This window comes from Amblyomma americanum, chromosome 9 (genome assembly GCF_052857255.1).
Source record: "Amblyomma americanum isolate KBUSLIRL-KWMA chromosome 9, ASM5285725v1, whole genome shotgun sequence".
Taxonomy (NCBI): domain Eukaryota; kingdom Metazoa; phylum Arthropoda; class Arachnida; order Ixodida; family Ixodidae; genus Amblyomma; species Amblyomma americanum.
This window is the reverse complement of record NC_135505.1, coordinates 34,460,833-34,474,949: the sequence shown is the minus strand read 5'-3', so window position 1 is coordinate 34,474,949 and position 14,117 is coordinate 34,460,833. Positions and strand designations below refer to the sequence as shown.

At 48.9% G+C, this 14,117-nt stretch overlaps 1 protein-coding gene across 1 annotated transcript in view; it reads left to right on the top strand.

The window, feature by feature from the left end:
* Window positions 1-14,117, top strand: part of LOC144103283 (neprilysin-2-like) — a 38,782-nt gene that overhangs the window by 22,965 nt on the left and 1,700 nt on the right. Inside the window, exons 5-10 of the mRNA XM_077636045.1 lie at window positions 1,932-2,356; window positions 3,222-3,417; window positions 4,623-4,768; window positions 5,691-6,399; window positions 8,061-8,330; window positions 11,166-11,323. Coding sequence (XP_077492171.1) covers window positions 1,932-2,356; window positions 3,222-3,417; window positions 4,623-4,768; window positions 5,691-6,399; window positions 8,061-8,330; window positions 11,166-11,323 — 1,904 coding nt within the window. The remainder of the gene's footprint in view (window positions 1-1,931; window positions 2,357-3,221; window positions 3,418-4,622; window positions 4,769-5,690; window positions 6,400-8,060; window positions 8,331-11,165; window positions 11,324-14,117) is intronic.

Sequence of the window (14,117 nt, the reverse complement as noted above, 5' to 3'; positions counted from 1 at the left end):
CCCGTTCGTCACGTACGCGCATAACACAGCTACTCAGACAACAACGGGGTTTTCTCCTTTCTTCCTCTTATATGGCCGGGAGCCTACATCCACCATGGACACCATCCTTCCTTATCACCCTGACCCTTCCGAGACCACCTTACTCTCCGAAGCTCACCTGTACGCCGAAGAATGCCGGCAACTTGCCCGCTCTTTCACCACACAGCAACAATGGGATCAGAAGCACCGTCGGGATTCCCCGGACCCTCCAGCGTCATACCCATCTGGCGCCCTCGTTTGGCTCTGGGTGCCTTCCTCCACTCCCGGCCTCGCCACGAAACTACTGTCTCGCTTTCACGGACCTTAACGGGTTGTCCACCAAACTTCTCCGGTGACTTATATCGTTGAGCCGCTCGTTCCCTCTTCGGACCACCGTCGCCGGGGGCGCGAAACTGTGCACGTTGAGCGCCTCAAGCCTTACTATGACCCGCCCATCCTCTCCTCTCCGTAAGTCGCCAGCATGGCTCCTTTTCCGGAGGGAGAGTAACTGTAATGGGACCGACAGGCGCAGCGCAGCGAAGAAGCGGACGAGTTCAAGCGGGACAACGAAGAAGCAGACGAAGTGCAGCTGGGTTTTTCGAACGACGCCTGTGAGTGTGCCCGTCGTGTCGCCGGTCAACCAAGACCAACCGACCTGTGCTTCAAATAAACGCCTTGACACACTATACATAAGGCGGAGATTCTGGTAAAAACGAATAAAATAAATCAATAGCACTTAGGTTGCGTCAAGCACTTTCCGGTTCCTCCGTAACAAAATCCTTTGATTGATCAAGAGAGGTCACGTGACTTTGACATGATCACAACATTGGTCGATAGAGGCACGTGACTTTGTGACGTCATCAGAACCTGCTCACCGTGGCAGGTGTGCCTTCATAATGGGGAAGTAAGACAAACCCAGAAAATGGATCAAGGTAGTTTAGTGGGGATTAGTGGGTCGGTTAGTGCAGTAACATAAGATAATCAATTGTAAGCTGCTCGAACAGGCAGAGGCATTACTGAGCCGACCGGTATCGAGAAAGAAAAACGCAAGCGATGGCTCACGCATATCATATAAGAGCAATTGGACCGGTTCCGACAGGAGTTGCGGCGGGAAAATTGCAAGAACATTAGCACTCATTGCAGGCTCCATAACATACAACTTAAAATACTATTGTATTTTCTTAAGCATGTGGGTAAGTGTTATCCTACTAGTATTATAATTTCTATAGGACCTAAGTTGTCTTTTCCTCAAGCATGGACAACCTGGACAAACGCTATCGTGGTTCTCAGCATTCAGAAACACAAATGATGAAATTTTGAATCTGCTCAATCTCCGTCAGACTTGCTGGTCTGAGCTAGGGAACCATTTATAAGCCATTTTAGAGCAAGTAGGAAGCATAGTTCGTCACTGTCAACATGTTCGCGCAGTATACTGCACTGTGTGGTATCCTTGAAATTACGTGGGAAATACTGTTAACACCTTGTTCTGTATTGGCAGTCATCAGATGGCGCTAGTTGGTGCTGCGTAATCGTCCGCTTCAAAGTGGAAGCTGCTTCAATGTATTCACAGATGCAGTAGATCCGAAGAAGTAATAGAATATATTTTCTTTTGATGTATAGTACGATCCATCTAGACGTCGAGGCAAGCACTGTCATTGCCCAGGGACCTTAGGGCATTGTCGTAAGGAGGGCGATGTGTGGGCATACGCTGTAGCAACGGCTTCGTGCGCACTTGGCTTGCTAAGGCTGTCCCCCGTGACGTCATTACGTCATGCTCTCTGCCTACTTTTTTTTCCCTCCTTGCACTCCGCCCACCTAACAACCTAAACCATCCTTTCCAATGTCGTGCATCCTACAAGAAAGCTTGGCTTTGTTGATCATGACCTCCCTTATCTTGTGCAAAACTGACTCAGGCGAGCTGGATCAGCGAGAAGTTGAAGAAAAGAAAACCCAAGAAGTTGCCACGTTCAAGGCAGGCGGAATGCATAGTTCTCGCCACGGTGTTCCTGGTCCTGGTCGTCGCTGTGGCTGTGGCGGTGTACTACCGCTACTCTCCACTGTCGGGTGGCCAGCGCTTCGGAGCCGACGACCACGGGGTCTGCGCCTCGGCCGATTGCAAGCTGCACGCTTCGTTCTTCCGGAGAAGACTCGACACCCGAATCGACCCGTGCGCAGACTTCGACGCCTATGTCTGCTCGCTGTGGTCGCCCGCCAGTGGATTAGCTCGCGACCTCGTCGAAGAGATGGCGCTGTCCTGGACGCTGAAGGCAGCGCGGTTCCTGACGAAGGAGACGAGCGGTGGCCGTTATGACGCCAATGGCTCCTTTGCGCATGACCAGTGAGTCATCCCTTACAGACTTTCTTTAGGCAGTCTGTAGACTGTCTGAAGACTTTTGTCTGAAGACTGTCTGAAGACTATAGACAATACAAATTTCATCGACAGCCTGTAGACAACCTATAGATTTATGGCCATACGCTTTTAGTAGACTTTTGTCAAAAGGAAGTCTAAAGGCGAAGACAAGACGAAGACAAGTCTCAGACGAAGACCAGTTGTCTTGTTGAAATGTTGGAAAGCACCCCGAGGCTTTCCCTTCTTTGTGAACTTTGTGATTAATTATCAACAAAAGCATTTTTAAACGGGACTTTGTGAGCGCAATTTTTTCCATATATAGTAAGATTTCACTATAACAATTAACATATCCGCAGATCTGCCATCGGCAGGCTTGCATTTTTTCGCTGTTAACGTTTTTGCTGTCCCATTGGTTTTCTACGTTCGTCTTAACTACTCGATGCGAGCGAAGGACCCGAAAGGCGCGGGTTCAATCCCGAGCGCGGCGGTCGAATTTCGCCGCAGGCGAAATTCTACGTGTACAGTGCGATATCGGTGCACGTCAAGAAATCCTAGGTGGCCATAATTTCTGGAGCCTTTCACTCCGGCGTCCCTTAAAGCCTGAGTCGCTTTGGAACGTTAATACCGCACAAACCATGCCAAACATTACAAAATAAACATTTCGCTGCATATCGAAAGACCGGAGCATTACCTTCAATATTTCTACACCACTATCGTACATTTTTCCATATTTCGAAGTTTTTGTCCGAGAATGTTGGACATGGTCAACGTACTGACGTGTTGAGTGAAGCGCGAGTTTGCGTCTTCTTTCTCCTCTTCGTCGCCAGGAGGAGGCTGTGAGCACCGGTCGCAGAGCCGCGGCTGCGTTCGTCCAAAAGTGCATAGCGCAGAAGGACGACGACGCAGACAGCCTGGGCATGGTGCGCCACTTCGCGGCGTCCATCGGCATCCCGTGGCCTTACGACGAGTCGGCGACGAGGCACAGCGCGCACCCATTCGCTGTGCTAGGCAAGCTGGACATGCTTTGGGGACTCGAGCTCTGGTCTCAGGCAAGCGAACTTCCTAAGCGGCTCTGCCAATAGACGCGTTTTCAAGCGAAAAGCTTCATTACGCCAAGTTAAGCAGACTTCGGGGAGGCAGCGCAGCGACTTTGAACGTCCTTCAGCCCAAGCAAGGATAGCCGTGTATGACCAATGTGGGACAGTTATGGTGTCTAACTCCTGACCCTGACCTTGATCCATCATCTTCAGTTGACCCTTGACATTGGGTGCACTTTGGGTTGACATTTGACATTAAGAACTTTCGATGGGGTGATGTGAAGCCACGCGGTGAGTAACCATGTGTGCAGAAGCATTTCGCTGAATTGCAGGGTTAGCCAAGGCAATCCACTGCCAATTTTTTCAACACCTTGCAGCCTTTCTGAGGAGCCCAAGAAAATTAGAGTACTACGAGAAAGTTTCCTCACAACGAATGAATTCGAGCGCAAAAAGCTTAGGCAGCAAAAAGAGAAAAAAATGCAGCGCAATTGCTCCCCTGCTGAGGTTCACGCCTAAGAATCAACATGCACTAAACCAAAGTAATGTTCCACAGTTTATAGTAAGGAAACCACAGCTCACAATTGGCAGCGAGGCACCGGAAGTAGCAAGGAAATACGTGTACTTAGGGCAGGTAGTGACCGCTGATCCGGATCACGAGAGGGAAATAACTGCAAGGATAATTACGAGGTGATATGGATCATGAATGGCAGTTTACCAGTATCTTTCAAGAGAAAAGTGTACAACAACTGTATCTTGCCGGTACTCACCTACGGGGAGAAACGTGGAGGCTAACGAAAAGGGTTCAGGTCTAGATAAGATCAACGCAGCGAGCTATTTAAAGAAAAAATGCTAGGTGTGACGTTAAGAGACCGGAAGCGTACAGAGCGGGTGAGGGAACAAACGCGGGTCAATGACATCGTAGTCGAAGTAAAGAGGAACAAATGGGCTTGGGCAGGGCACGTAATGCAAAAACAAGGTAGCCGCTGGTCCTTGGAGGTAACGGAGTGGATACGAAGAGAAGGCAAGCCTAGCAGCGGGCGGCAGAAGGTTAGGTGGACGGATGAGATTTAGAAGTTTGCGGGCATATAGGGTGGGCGCAGCTTGCAAAGGACACGGTTAATTGGAGAGACATGGGAGAGACCTTTGCCCTGCGTTGGGTATAGTCAGGCTGATGATGATGATGATGATGAGAGTTTGTCTCGGTCTCTATGCTGCAGACGGTCGTGTTGAAGAACAATGGCGGGAAGGCTAACCCGCCGATGCTGGTGATTCGCAAGACGGGAATGGCTGCCGCCTGGCTGGACTTTGTGGACCTCCTCGACAAGAACGGAGGTCGGCGGGCATACTACAAGGAGATTCAAAGGTACGTTGCACCATTGTTGCCTGGGATACCCAACAATTCTGGACAAAGACGTTTTTGAACGTGAAAGAGTTTTTGAGTGCAGTTTTTTCATACTATATGAAATTTCACTTTAACAATCCGTATATCCGCAGATCTCGCTTCGGTAGGCTTGAATGTTTTCGCTATTAACGCTTTTGCTATCGTCAAAAGCGTTCGCCGTTGGTTTTCTATGGCAGACTGGACTGCACGATGCGATCGATGGAAACACTATAAAACAAAGATTTTGCTACACATTAGAAGAATGAACCATTATCTCCAATATTTTTATGCCAGTACCTTACAGTTTTCCAATATTCAAAATTTTATTTGAGAATGTTGGACATGAATAAGGCAGTAATCACTCATTGGAACGCATCCCTTGTAGTTAATCTAGTCATCATTGTCATCATCAGCCTGACTACGCCCACTGCAGGGCAAAGGCCTCTACCTCTACCCATGTCTCTCCATTAACCCTGTTCTTTGCCCGCTGCGCCCACCCTATCCCCGAAAACTTTTTAATCTCATCCGCCCACTTAATTGTTTGTCGCCCCCTGCTACCGTTGCCTTCTCTTGGAATCCACTCCGTTACCCTTAAGGACCAGCAGTTATCTTGCCTTCGCATTACATGTCCTGCCCAAGTTCATTTCTTCCTCTTGATTTCGGCTTGGATGTCAGTAATTCGCGTTTGTTCCCTCGCCCTAGTTAATCTAGTATCTCAAGTCTACTCCACTTCGTGGGACTCTCTAAAATACACTGGAATAGCCGAAGGCTTCCTGTGAGAAAGGGTACTAATAGCAGAGGTGCTATGAAAAAAATTGGTATGGTTTTAACGTAGTTAAAACGAGTAGACGTGCGAAGGCGCCACAGGATTGCAGGGTATGATAAATATACAAATACCGTGCAGGCTCTACGGGTTACCAGTGCCGAGCGAAGCGACCATGACCGCACACCTCGTCCTGGAACGGGCGGTCTTGACCACTCTTGCGGCCAGCGTCAACGAGACCGGCCGCGAAGCCGTCTACACCACGGTCGCTCGTCTGGAGTCCCTCTTCAGCAACCTGAACGGCTACCCGCTTTCCAGAACCATACTGTCCGTCTTCAAATCCTCGGGAATCGTCGCGCAAAGCGGCGTCTACATCACCGACCGCCACTTCCTGGCCGCCACGGACTGGCTGCTGGGCAACTACAGCAGGCGACAGCTCCTGGAGCACATCGCCTGGTGGTTCGCCCAGATATGTGTGGTGATGGCATCGCGCAAGGCGAGGATGCTGGTCATGAGCAGCGAGGACGGCTCGCAGATGCTGAAGACGTCTCGATGCCTCGAAACGGCCGCAGCCTGGTTCGGCCCGGCGCTGTACTACATGAGCGACGCGGAGGATTTCGCGGCAGAGCGAAGAGAAGGCGTGGACAGGTTCCTCCGAGGTCTGACCGCGCAGACGCAAAGGGCACTGGCGGCGACCACGTGGGTAGACGAGCATACGAGGCGCGTCATGGAACAAAGGCTTCGCGACCTCAGTGTAGTGGCCTGGATGGAGCAGCTGGAGAGCAGCGGTGGCCCGCCACAAGATCAGTGTTGGGGATCGTTCTCCAACTACTGGTACGATCCCAAAAAGGTATGGCCATATCTGTTGCAAATACTGAGATTGACCCAAGTGATGAGAACGCGGAAGAAAAGGAAAACGATGCTCATTGTTTAGCGTTCTTAAAGAAAAGGGCGCGAAATCTTCACGCTGGCCCACAGATGGAACCGTACCAATGCGTCCAGAAGAATGCCATTTGTGAATAAAGATAACAGACGATCTACGGGGGCGCAGAATCACGAAGGGGGCGGCGTATTTGATTCCTTGCGGTCTTCGTTCATATATGTAGCGTCGTTTTCTTTGAAGATTCATTAAAAACAAAGACAGCGAGCTGCTGTGTTACTACACTTGGCATTCGTTGTCTGTTCCATGCTACATATGCTCTACAAAATCATCATCACCATCATCTGCCTCACTGCAGGGAAAACGCCTTTACCATGTCTTTCCAAATAACCCTGTCTATTGCCAGCGGCGCCCACCCTATCCCGCAAACTTCTTAATTCATCTGCCCAACTAACTTTCTGCCGCTACCTGCTACGCTTGCCTTCTCTTGGAGTACACTCCGTTCCCCTTAAGGGCCAGCGGTTATGTTGCCTTGGAATTACGTGTCCAGCACAAGCCCATTTCTTCCTCTTGATATCGACTAGGATGTCATTAACCCGCGTTTGTTTCCTCACGCACTCTGCCCGCTTCCGGTCCCTTAACGTTACACCTATCCCTTTTCTGTCCATAGCTCTCTGCGTTGTCCTTAACTTGAGCTCAGCCGTTTTCGTTAGCCTCCAGGTTTCTGCCCTTTGGGTACTCAGGTTATCAGTAAGGTACAGATGTACTTTACAATCTCTCCATTACTACTAAGCTCGCGTCTACAGGAGAACTTGCATGTTCAACATTCTCGCAAAACATCCTGAACTTTGGAATATAGTAAGATACTTTTGTGGAAATACCGAAGGCAATGGTACATTTCTTTTGACGTGTACGAAATCTATCTTTTGATCTCTTTCCATCCATTGCATCGAACAGTTAAGACATCCATAGAAAACAAATGGGGAAAGCTTTTGACGATTGCGAGAACCTTAATAGAAAAAAAACGCTAGATTGAGGTTGGGTGGTCTGCGTACTGTTACAGTGAAATAGTATACACTATATGACAAAAATTGCGTTCGTCAACGGGTTAATATTAATAATAATAATTGGTTTGTGGTGGAAAGGAAATGGCGCAGTATCTGTGTCATATATCGTTGGACACCTGAACCGCGCCGTAAGGGAAGGGATAAAGGAGGGAGTGAAAGAAGAGAGGAAGAAACAGGTCCGTAGTGGAGGGCTCCGGAATAATTTCGACCACCTGGGGATCTTTAACGTGCACTGACATCGCACAGCACACGGGCGCCTTAGTGTTTTTCCTCCATAAAAACGCAGCCGCCGCGGTCGGGTTCGAACCCGGGAACTCCGGATCAGTAGTCGAGCGCACTAACCACTGAGCCACCGCGGCGGGCAACGGGTTCCCGCTCAAATTTAGTTTTTCGCAGAATTGTTGTTTATGATGATGGACGGCAGCGGCTCAAAGTTAATGAAGATTATCCTGATAATCTCCGATTTCCCCTATAACATGGTCTAATGGCAGTGGCGTGACGAGAACTGGGTATTCCAATGTGCGAGGCATTACACGGCTTGCGCGCGACGAAACTCTGGAGCAGGAATTCCTGGAGAACTGGATCGCGGCAGCCGGGCACCGACTGCGGGAGAAGGGCGCGGCTGGGCTCCTGCGTGAAGAGAAGTACTGGCTTGCCTCGCCGTACCAAGGAGTGCTGTACGCATACCTGACGAACCTGGTGAAGGTCTCCCATGCTGCTCTCTCAGGGCCTCTGTTCTACGCCCAGAAGGAGGCGGGGGTGCTTCGTGCCGCCAGCTTCGGAGGCCTGGCCACAGCCTTCCTCGACGCAGCGCTCAAGATGTTCGACCTTCGCGTGAGTAAGCGCGCCTTTAGCGAAGAGGTTCTACAAGTTAAATCGGCTCTGAAAGGGGCTCTAATAAACTTATGGTATGCCTGGTATATTAAAGCACGCCTATTCTCGAGTATTGTCTAGGAAGGATTTTTTAATGCGCTTTGTAAACACAGTTATCTGTGGTCATAATAATAATAATAATTGGTTTTGGGGGAAAGGAAATGACACAGTATCTGTCACACATATCGGCGGACACCTGAACCGTGCCGTAAGGGAAGAGGTATAGGAGGGAGTGAATAATATAATTGGTTTTTAGGGAAAGGAAATGACACAGTATGTGTCTCATATATCGTTGGACACCTGAACCGCGCCGTAAGGGAAGGGTTAAAGGAGGGAGTGAAAGAGGAAAGGAAGAATAGGTGCCGTAGTGGAGGGCTCCGGAATAATTTGGACCACCTGGGGATTTTTAACGTGCACTGACATCGCACAGCGCACGGGCGCCTTAGCGTTTTTCCTCCATAAAAACGCAGCCGCCGCGGTCAGTTTCGGACCCGGGAACTCCGGATCCGTTGTCGGGGATTTTTGGTCAAAATTTGAATTTCAGCGTCTTCGTGCCTTTCCTTTTCCTCTGGTCACATTTTCTACGCTGGAAGGCCGGCACTCCTCCGCCGACCCCACCTCCGAAGGAAAGCTTCCTGACCCGCCGGAGCTATGCGGCTTATTGACCGCGGCCATGGTAGCTGCCTGGCGTCTGACAGAATCTAACGAATAGCCACCTCTCAACATGTATACGTATAGGTGCGAGCGACGGAGGATGGTGCGAGCATGAAAAAGTCGCCGGGAAGGGCTCGCCAACTTTGACGCGTGATTGTAGGTCGTTTGCTGCGTGGCTCAGGTGTTCATGACAGCACAATGTAGTGACTGAGCGGGTTGATGCCCTCTCCTCGGAAAGTGTTTCCGAGCCCCTTTAAGCCGCGAGGCTATGGCCATAACTCTTGGAACGGGCATTAGCATATACCGGGAACCCTTGCTGAATTTAACCAAGATGTTGAAGAACACTGAATAACATAGACGGGCGCAACCACTTGAGTACTGTAAGTATTTCCTGTACTTAATGCACTGAAAGTCCTGAATGTATTTCTAAAGCCAGCCGATACTTCATACAGTGTTTTGCTATAAGGTGTTTTGCATAGGTGGCCACAAAGCCTGCTGGCAGGTTTTCAACATCATGGTGGACCACAACATGGTTGCCATCTGCCGTAGGCTTCGGACAAAGAAACATAAGCGAAATTTGGGATTGGGGGTATTAGTTCCGACGCACTAAATAATCTAAAAATAACGGGCACTCCAGATAAATATAAGCAAGATTTAAAACAGACTGAGTAATGTTGAAAGTCGCACGGCCTTGTCAACAGATTATTATCGTTTTAAAAGTTAATGATTACTAAATTATAATTAGGCACCTTTCGGAACTCTGCTTTAGGCCGCCGCATTGGATCAGTGGTTATGCTGCTCGGCTGCTGACCCGAAAGACACGGGTTCGATTGTGGCGGTCGAATTTCAATGGAGGCGAAATTCTAGAGCTCCATGCACTGTGCGATGTCAGTGCACGTTAAAGAACCCCAGGTAGTCGAAATTTTCTGAGATCTTAACTACGGCGTCCCTCATTGCCCGAGTCGGTTTGGGACGCTAAAGCCCCCGTAAACCATGAACCATGAAACAGTGGTCTAAGTATTAAAAAGTGTGAATTCGGAAGTCGTAGATTGCCTTCAAGAACAGCCAGCTGGAATGTTTGCGCCAGGGTACCATTTATGTAGATTTTTTTACCAGTGTGAAATAAAGCCTGCAAAAAAAAACTACCGCGTAACAGTGGTGCTATTTCAACTTCACAAGCCGCATCTCCAAGAACAAAATTAGATTTTCACTGGGAAGCTTTCCTGGGTGGGGCTTCGCCTTTGCTTTGTACTTACGATTGAGATATGCACCAGCAGCTGTCAGTGGTAGGTTTCGCATTTGGCGGGCTTATTTAAAGGCCGCTAAATAAAGCTGTGGGAATGGTACTCTGGGGAAAACATTCCATCAAGTTGTTTTGCAGGACAATCTTCAAATCCTCGACTGACACTTTGTTTGTGCAGGTAGTATGTTCAAGGCTGGATATTTATTCTTTGATAATTAATTAAAGAATAAAAATATATGCTGTAAACGAGATAAAGCGGCTGTTGACCAAGCTACGAGGCGAAGCTGATCTGTTCGCTCCTCCGCGGGTTCGCAACCATGGCGCGGCTTACGTGGCAGTATTTATTTAATTTTTTCACCCTCATGGTCAGGGACGACGCAGGATTCTTGGATGGCTATGACCCCGTGAAGTAGTGCTTTCACACCAAGAGCATGTTTTCCGAACTAAATTATGAATTCCTTCCTGAATTTAATTTTTGGGTAAACGAGTTTTCCAGACTTCTCATTAAGTCTCAAGGAAGCTGCCTTGAACTTATAGATATTCATGACTGGTTTGTGGTGAAAGGAAATGGCGCAGTATCTGTCTCACATCTCGGCGGACACCTGAATCACGCCGAAAGAGATGGGAAGTATCTGTCTCACATCTCGACGGGCACCTGACCCGCGCCATAAGGGAAGTGATAAAAGAGGAAGTGAAAGAAGAAAGGAAGAAAGAGGTGCCGTGAATTTATAGATAAAGTTAGATTCTAGAATGGTTACTTCCAGGTTACAGAATTCGCGGCCAGGAAATTGTGGTCCCGAATTCAGCAACCTGAACTTACCCGTCAAACTTTCATATCCGTTCTGCATTAAAATGCGGTGCGTTTCCCGCAATAACTATAGCGCACTTGGTACACGCAGGGAATCCGAATAGAAGGAGGCCAGCCCAGGTCTTGGATGAGTCCATTCGCCGAGCAGCAGCTTTACAAGAGGCTCAGGTGCAGCAGTGTCAACGGCGAAAACCTGCTCCAGGTGGCGAGCCTGCGCGTCGCCTGGGACGCCTATAAGAACGACTCAGGGTAGGGCGCCGTAGACTTGGCTGAGGCGTTCATAACCCAATATGCGTAGTCTGTAAGGCATTGCCTAGGCAGAGCCTTCACGTGTCGGGCTAGTCTATTAGACATATTTCATGAATAATATTCACCTGTTAGGCATCGTGAAAGCGTAGTCTTCACATGTTAGGCATCTGTTAGTAATCGCAAAGGCCTTCTCTTCACCTGTTAGGCATCGTTAAAGGGGTGATGACATGGTCGTTGTTCATATCAAAATTTTTGTGCTTCAGTAACTAATACAAGAGCTTATGATTCAGTTTCCGAAATTTGGCTGCCCAGGACGTGCTCTATATTCCAAAAAATGCGATCGAAATTGAGAACGGTAAACTCCACCCACTGGCAGTGACCCCATATTGAATGCGGTCGTGATGTCACCAGGGCATGCACGGAGCAACGTCGTCTGCTTGCTCTCGTTGCAGCAATGTGCGCAGCGAGATCTCTTGTTCCCTATACATCCGCGGGCGATCGGAGTAGCAGTCATCTCCCATATATGAGTGACTGGTGCCGCTAAAGTGTTAATAATAGTAACGCAGTTTTCCTTCGGTATCGGTATAGGGTCCGGTTACACTCAGGCCGATAGGACGGCGATCGGTTGGCTGGTCGGTGTGCAAATGCCATCGCAGACGCACTGGTCTGTCAAGCTAGACCGACGACGACGCCAGCACGACCAACGACCCCGTGTCGCAGTAGTGTAAAGAGTGAACTTAGTGGGAACTGGCAGAGTGTGGTGGGGGACTAGTTGGTATGACATTCTATAAACTTAGGCCTTTAAAACTTATTGGTCCTGATCATGCTAGTCACGGTGACATACGCGATGTGCGTACACCAGCGAAGATGTGCTTTCATTCGGTGCCTGCGCATAGAACCTATCGCCGAGGCAATTGAGCGACACGGGCAGAAAGCGCCGCATGACGGCGCCTCTCGTCCCTCGTCGCCTGGGCTTGTGCGGCCGAGCGAAAGCTTCACGCCGGGTGAATAGACGCCCCGAAAAACTGCGCTTGTGTAGCTTATCCTTATCGAAAAAAGCGAAACGAGCGGCTGCATTTCATATCTTCACACTGTCTTACTAATCAGCGGGGAACTCCTGCCAGATGCTTGAATTTCGGCCGACGGGGGACCACCGGCCCCTTTCGTGACGAGGCCTAGCGAGTACGCAGGATTCATGTGTGCGATTTCGGCGATTTCGGAGAGCGAATTTGCAAGTTTTAGCGCCTTAAAATAGCTGTAGAGCGTAATTTTGGCCACAGTGCCCTCAAAGCGAAGACTGCCTAAATCGAAGGGCGGGAGTACAATAAGGGGGAAGTGCCGATATGTGACCCTGTCTGGACAGCATGTGCTGAATGCAGCCGGCAGCAGCCGTCGGCGTCGACTGTGGACAACGAATCTGGTTGTTTTCATTAAGTCAAGTAATGTCCGAACGTATTTTTAGTTAGAGCTCAATAAAATCACTGATGACATAAGAGAAAGATACAATGAGCGGGAAGCGCCAGTCCTACGCGAAGCGTTTCTCAATCAGGCGATATTGGATCAGCGGCGCTTATTGCAGTGTTATCATAGTGTGTAAATGAGTAAAACTACAGTTTGTGAGCAATACTACGTAATATTTTAGATAATGAGGGCCCACCTTGCGTTTTATGGCAAGCAAACGAGCAGTACTCTTTCCGCACAGCTATGTATAAACAACCCCAGCGCGGGGCTGCAGTTGTGATCGTCGCATTCCTAGGCCACAATGCGCACGCACAGTAAACGCTAAATGATGTACTATTAATTTCAAGCATTCATTTAGACGGCGGCGACTATTCCTCGGTGCGGGCAGTGAAAGCATTTGAGTCGCGTAGGGTTTTGCAAGCGGCTAGCTTGGTTCCTGCAAAAGGGTTCTATACGAGCCGAAGGGAATGTACGTTGGTCTCACAAATGCACACATGTAGCGGGGAAGTTGTCCCATTCGGAACTTTTCTCTGCTCCTTTCGTGCCTCAAGGTTACTCTAGTGTCAGCTTGTGATAATTTGAGTTTAATTATTGAGCCGATGAATAGCGGAGAAGAAATTTTTAGCCAGCTATAAAACGCCGCCGCTTTCACGGCGCACGTCGGCGAAGGCATGCACGGCACCTGCCGCTTTTCACATACGGGAGCACTTGACTGCTCAAAAGAAACCACACTCATAACACAAAAATAACATGTTTAAGAGAGCAAAAAATTAAGCAGGGGTCCATCAATTTCTGTTTCCTCAACAATCAGAAAAGGGGTGCCACGAGCAAGTGCACTTTTTTAAGGATCACTCAGGTCGCGTACTAAGCTGACGACGCGGGGTGGGTATGCCCCTCAGACGTCAGCGATCAGATGTGTCCAGAGCAGCAAGTAGTTCGCAGAAGAAACGGAAAAAATTCGTATTAAAAATATTTAACGCACAGAATCAACTGAAACTTGTGGGAATTTTAATTTAACAAGTTATGAATTAAACGCGATAAGCAGGGTATACGTGAAAATAGGCTGTCATTGCCCCTTTAAGGCATAGTTTTCACTTGTTAGGCATCGTTAAGGTGTAGTCTTCACCTTTTATGCATTTTTAAGGCGTAGTATATACCTGTTAGGCATTGTAAATGTGTGGTCTTCATCTGTTAGGCATCTGTTAGGCATCGTTAACGTGTCTACATCTGTCTGGCATCTGTTTGGTATCGTTAAGGCATAGTCTTCCCCTGTTAGGCATCTGTTAGGCATCGTTAAGGCGTAGCCTTCACCTGTTCGCCATTTGCTACGCAC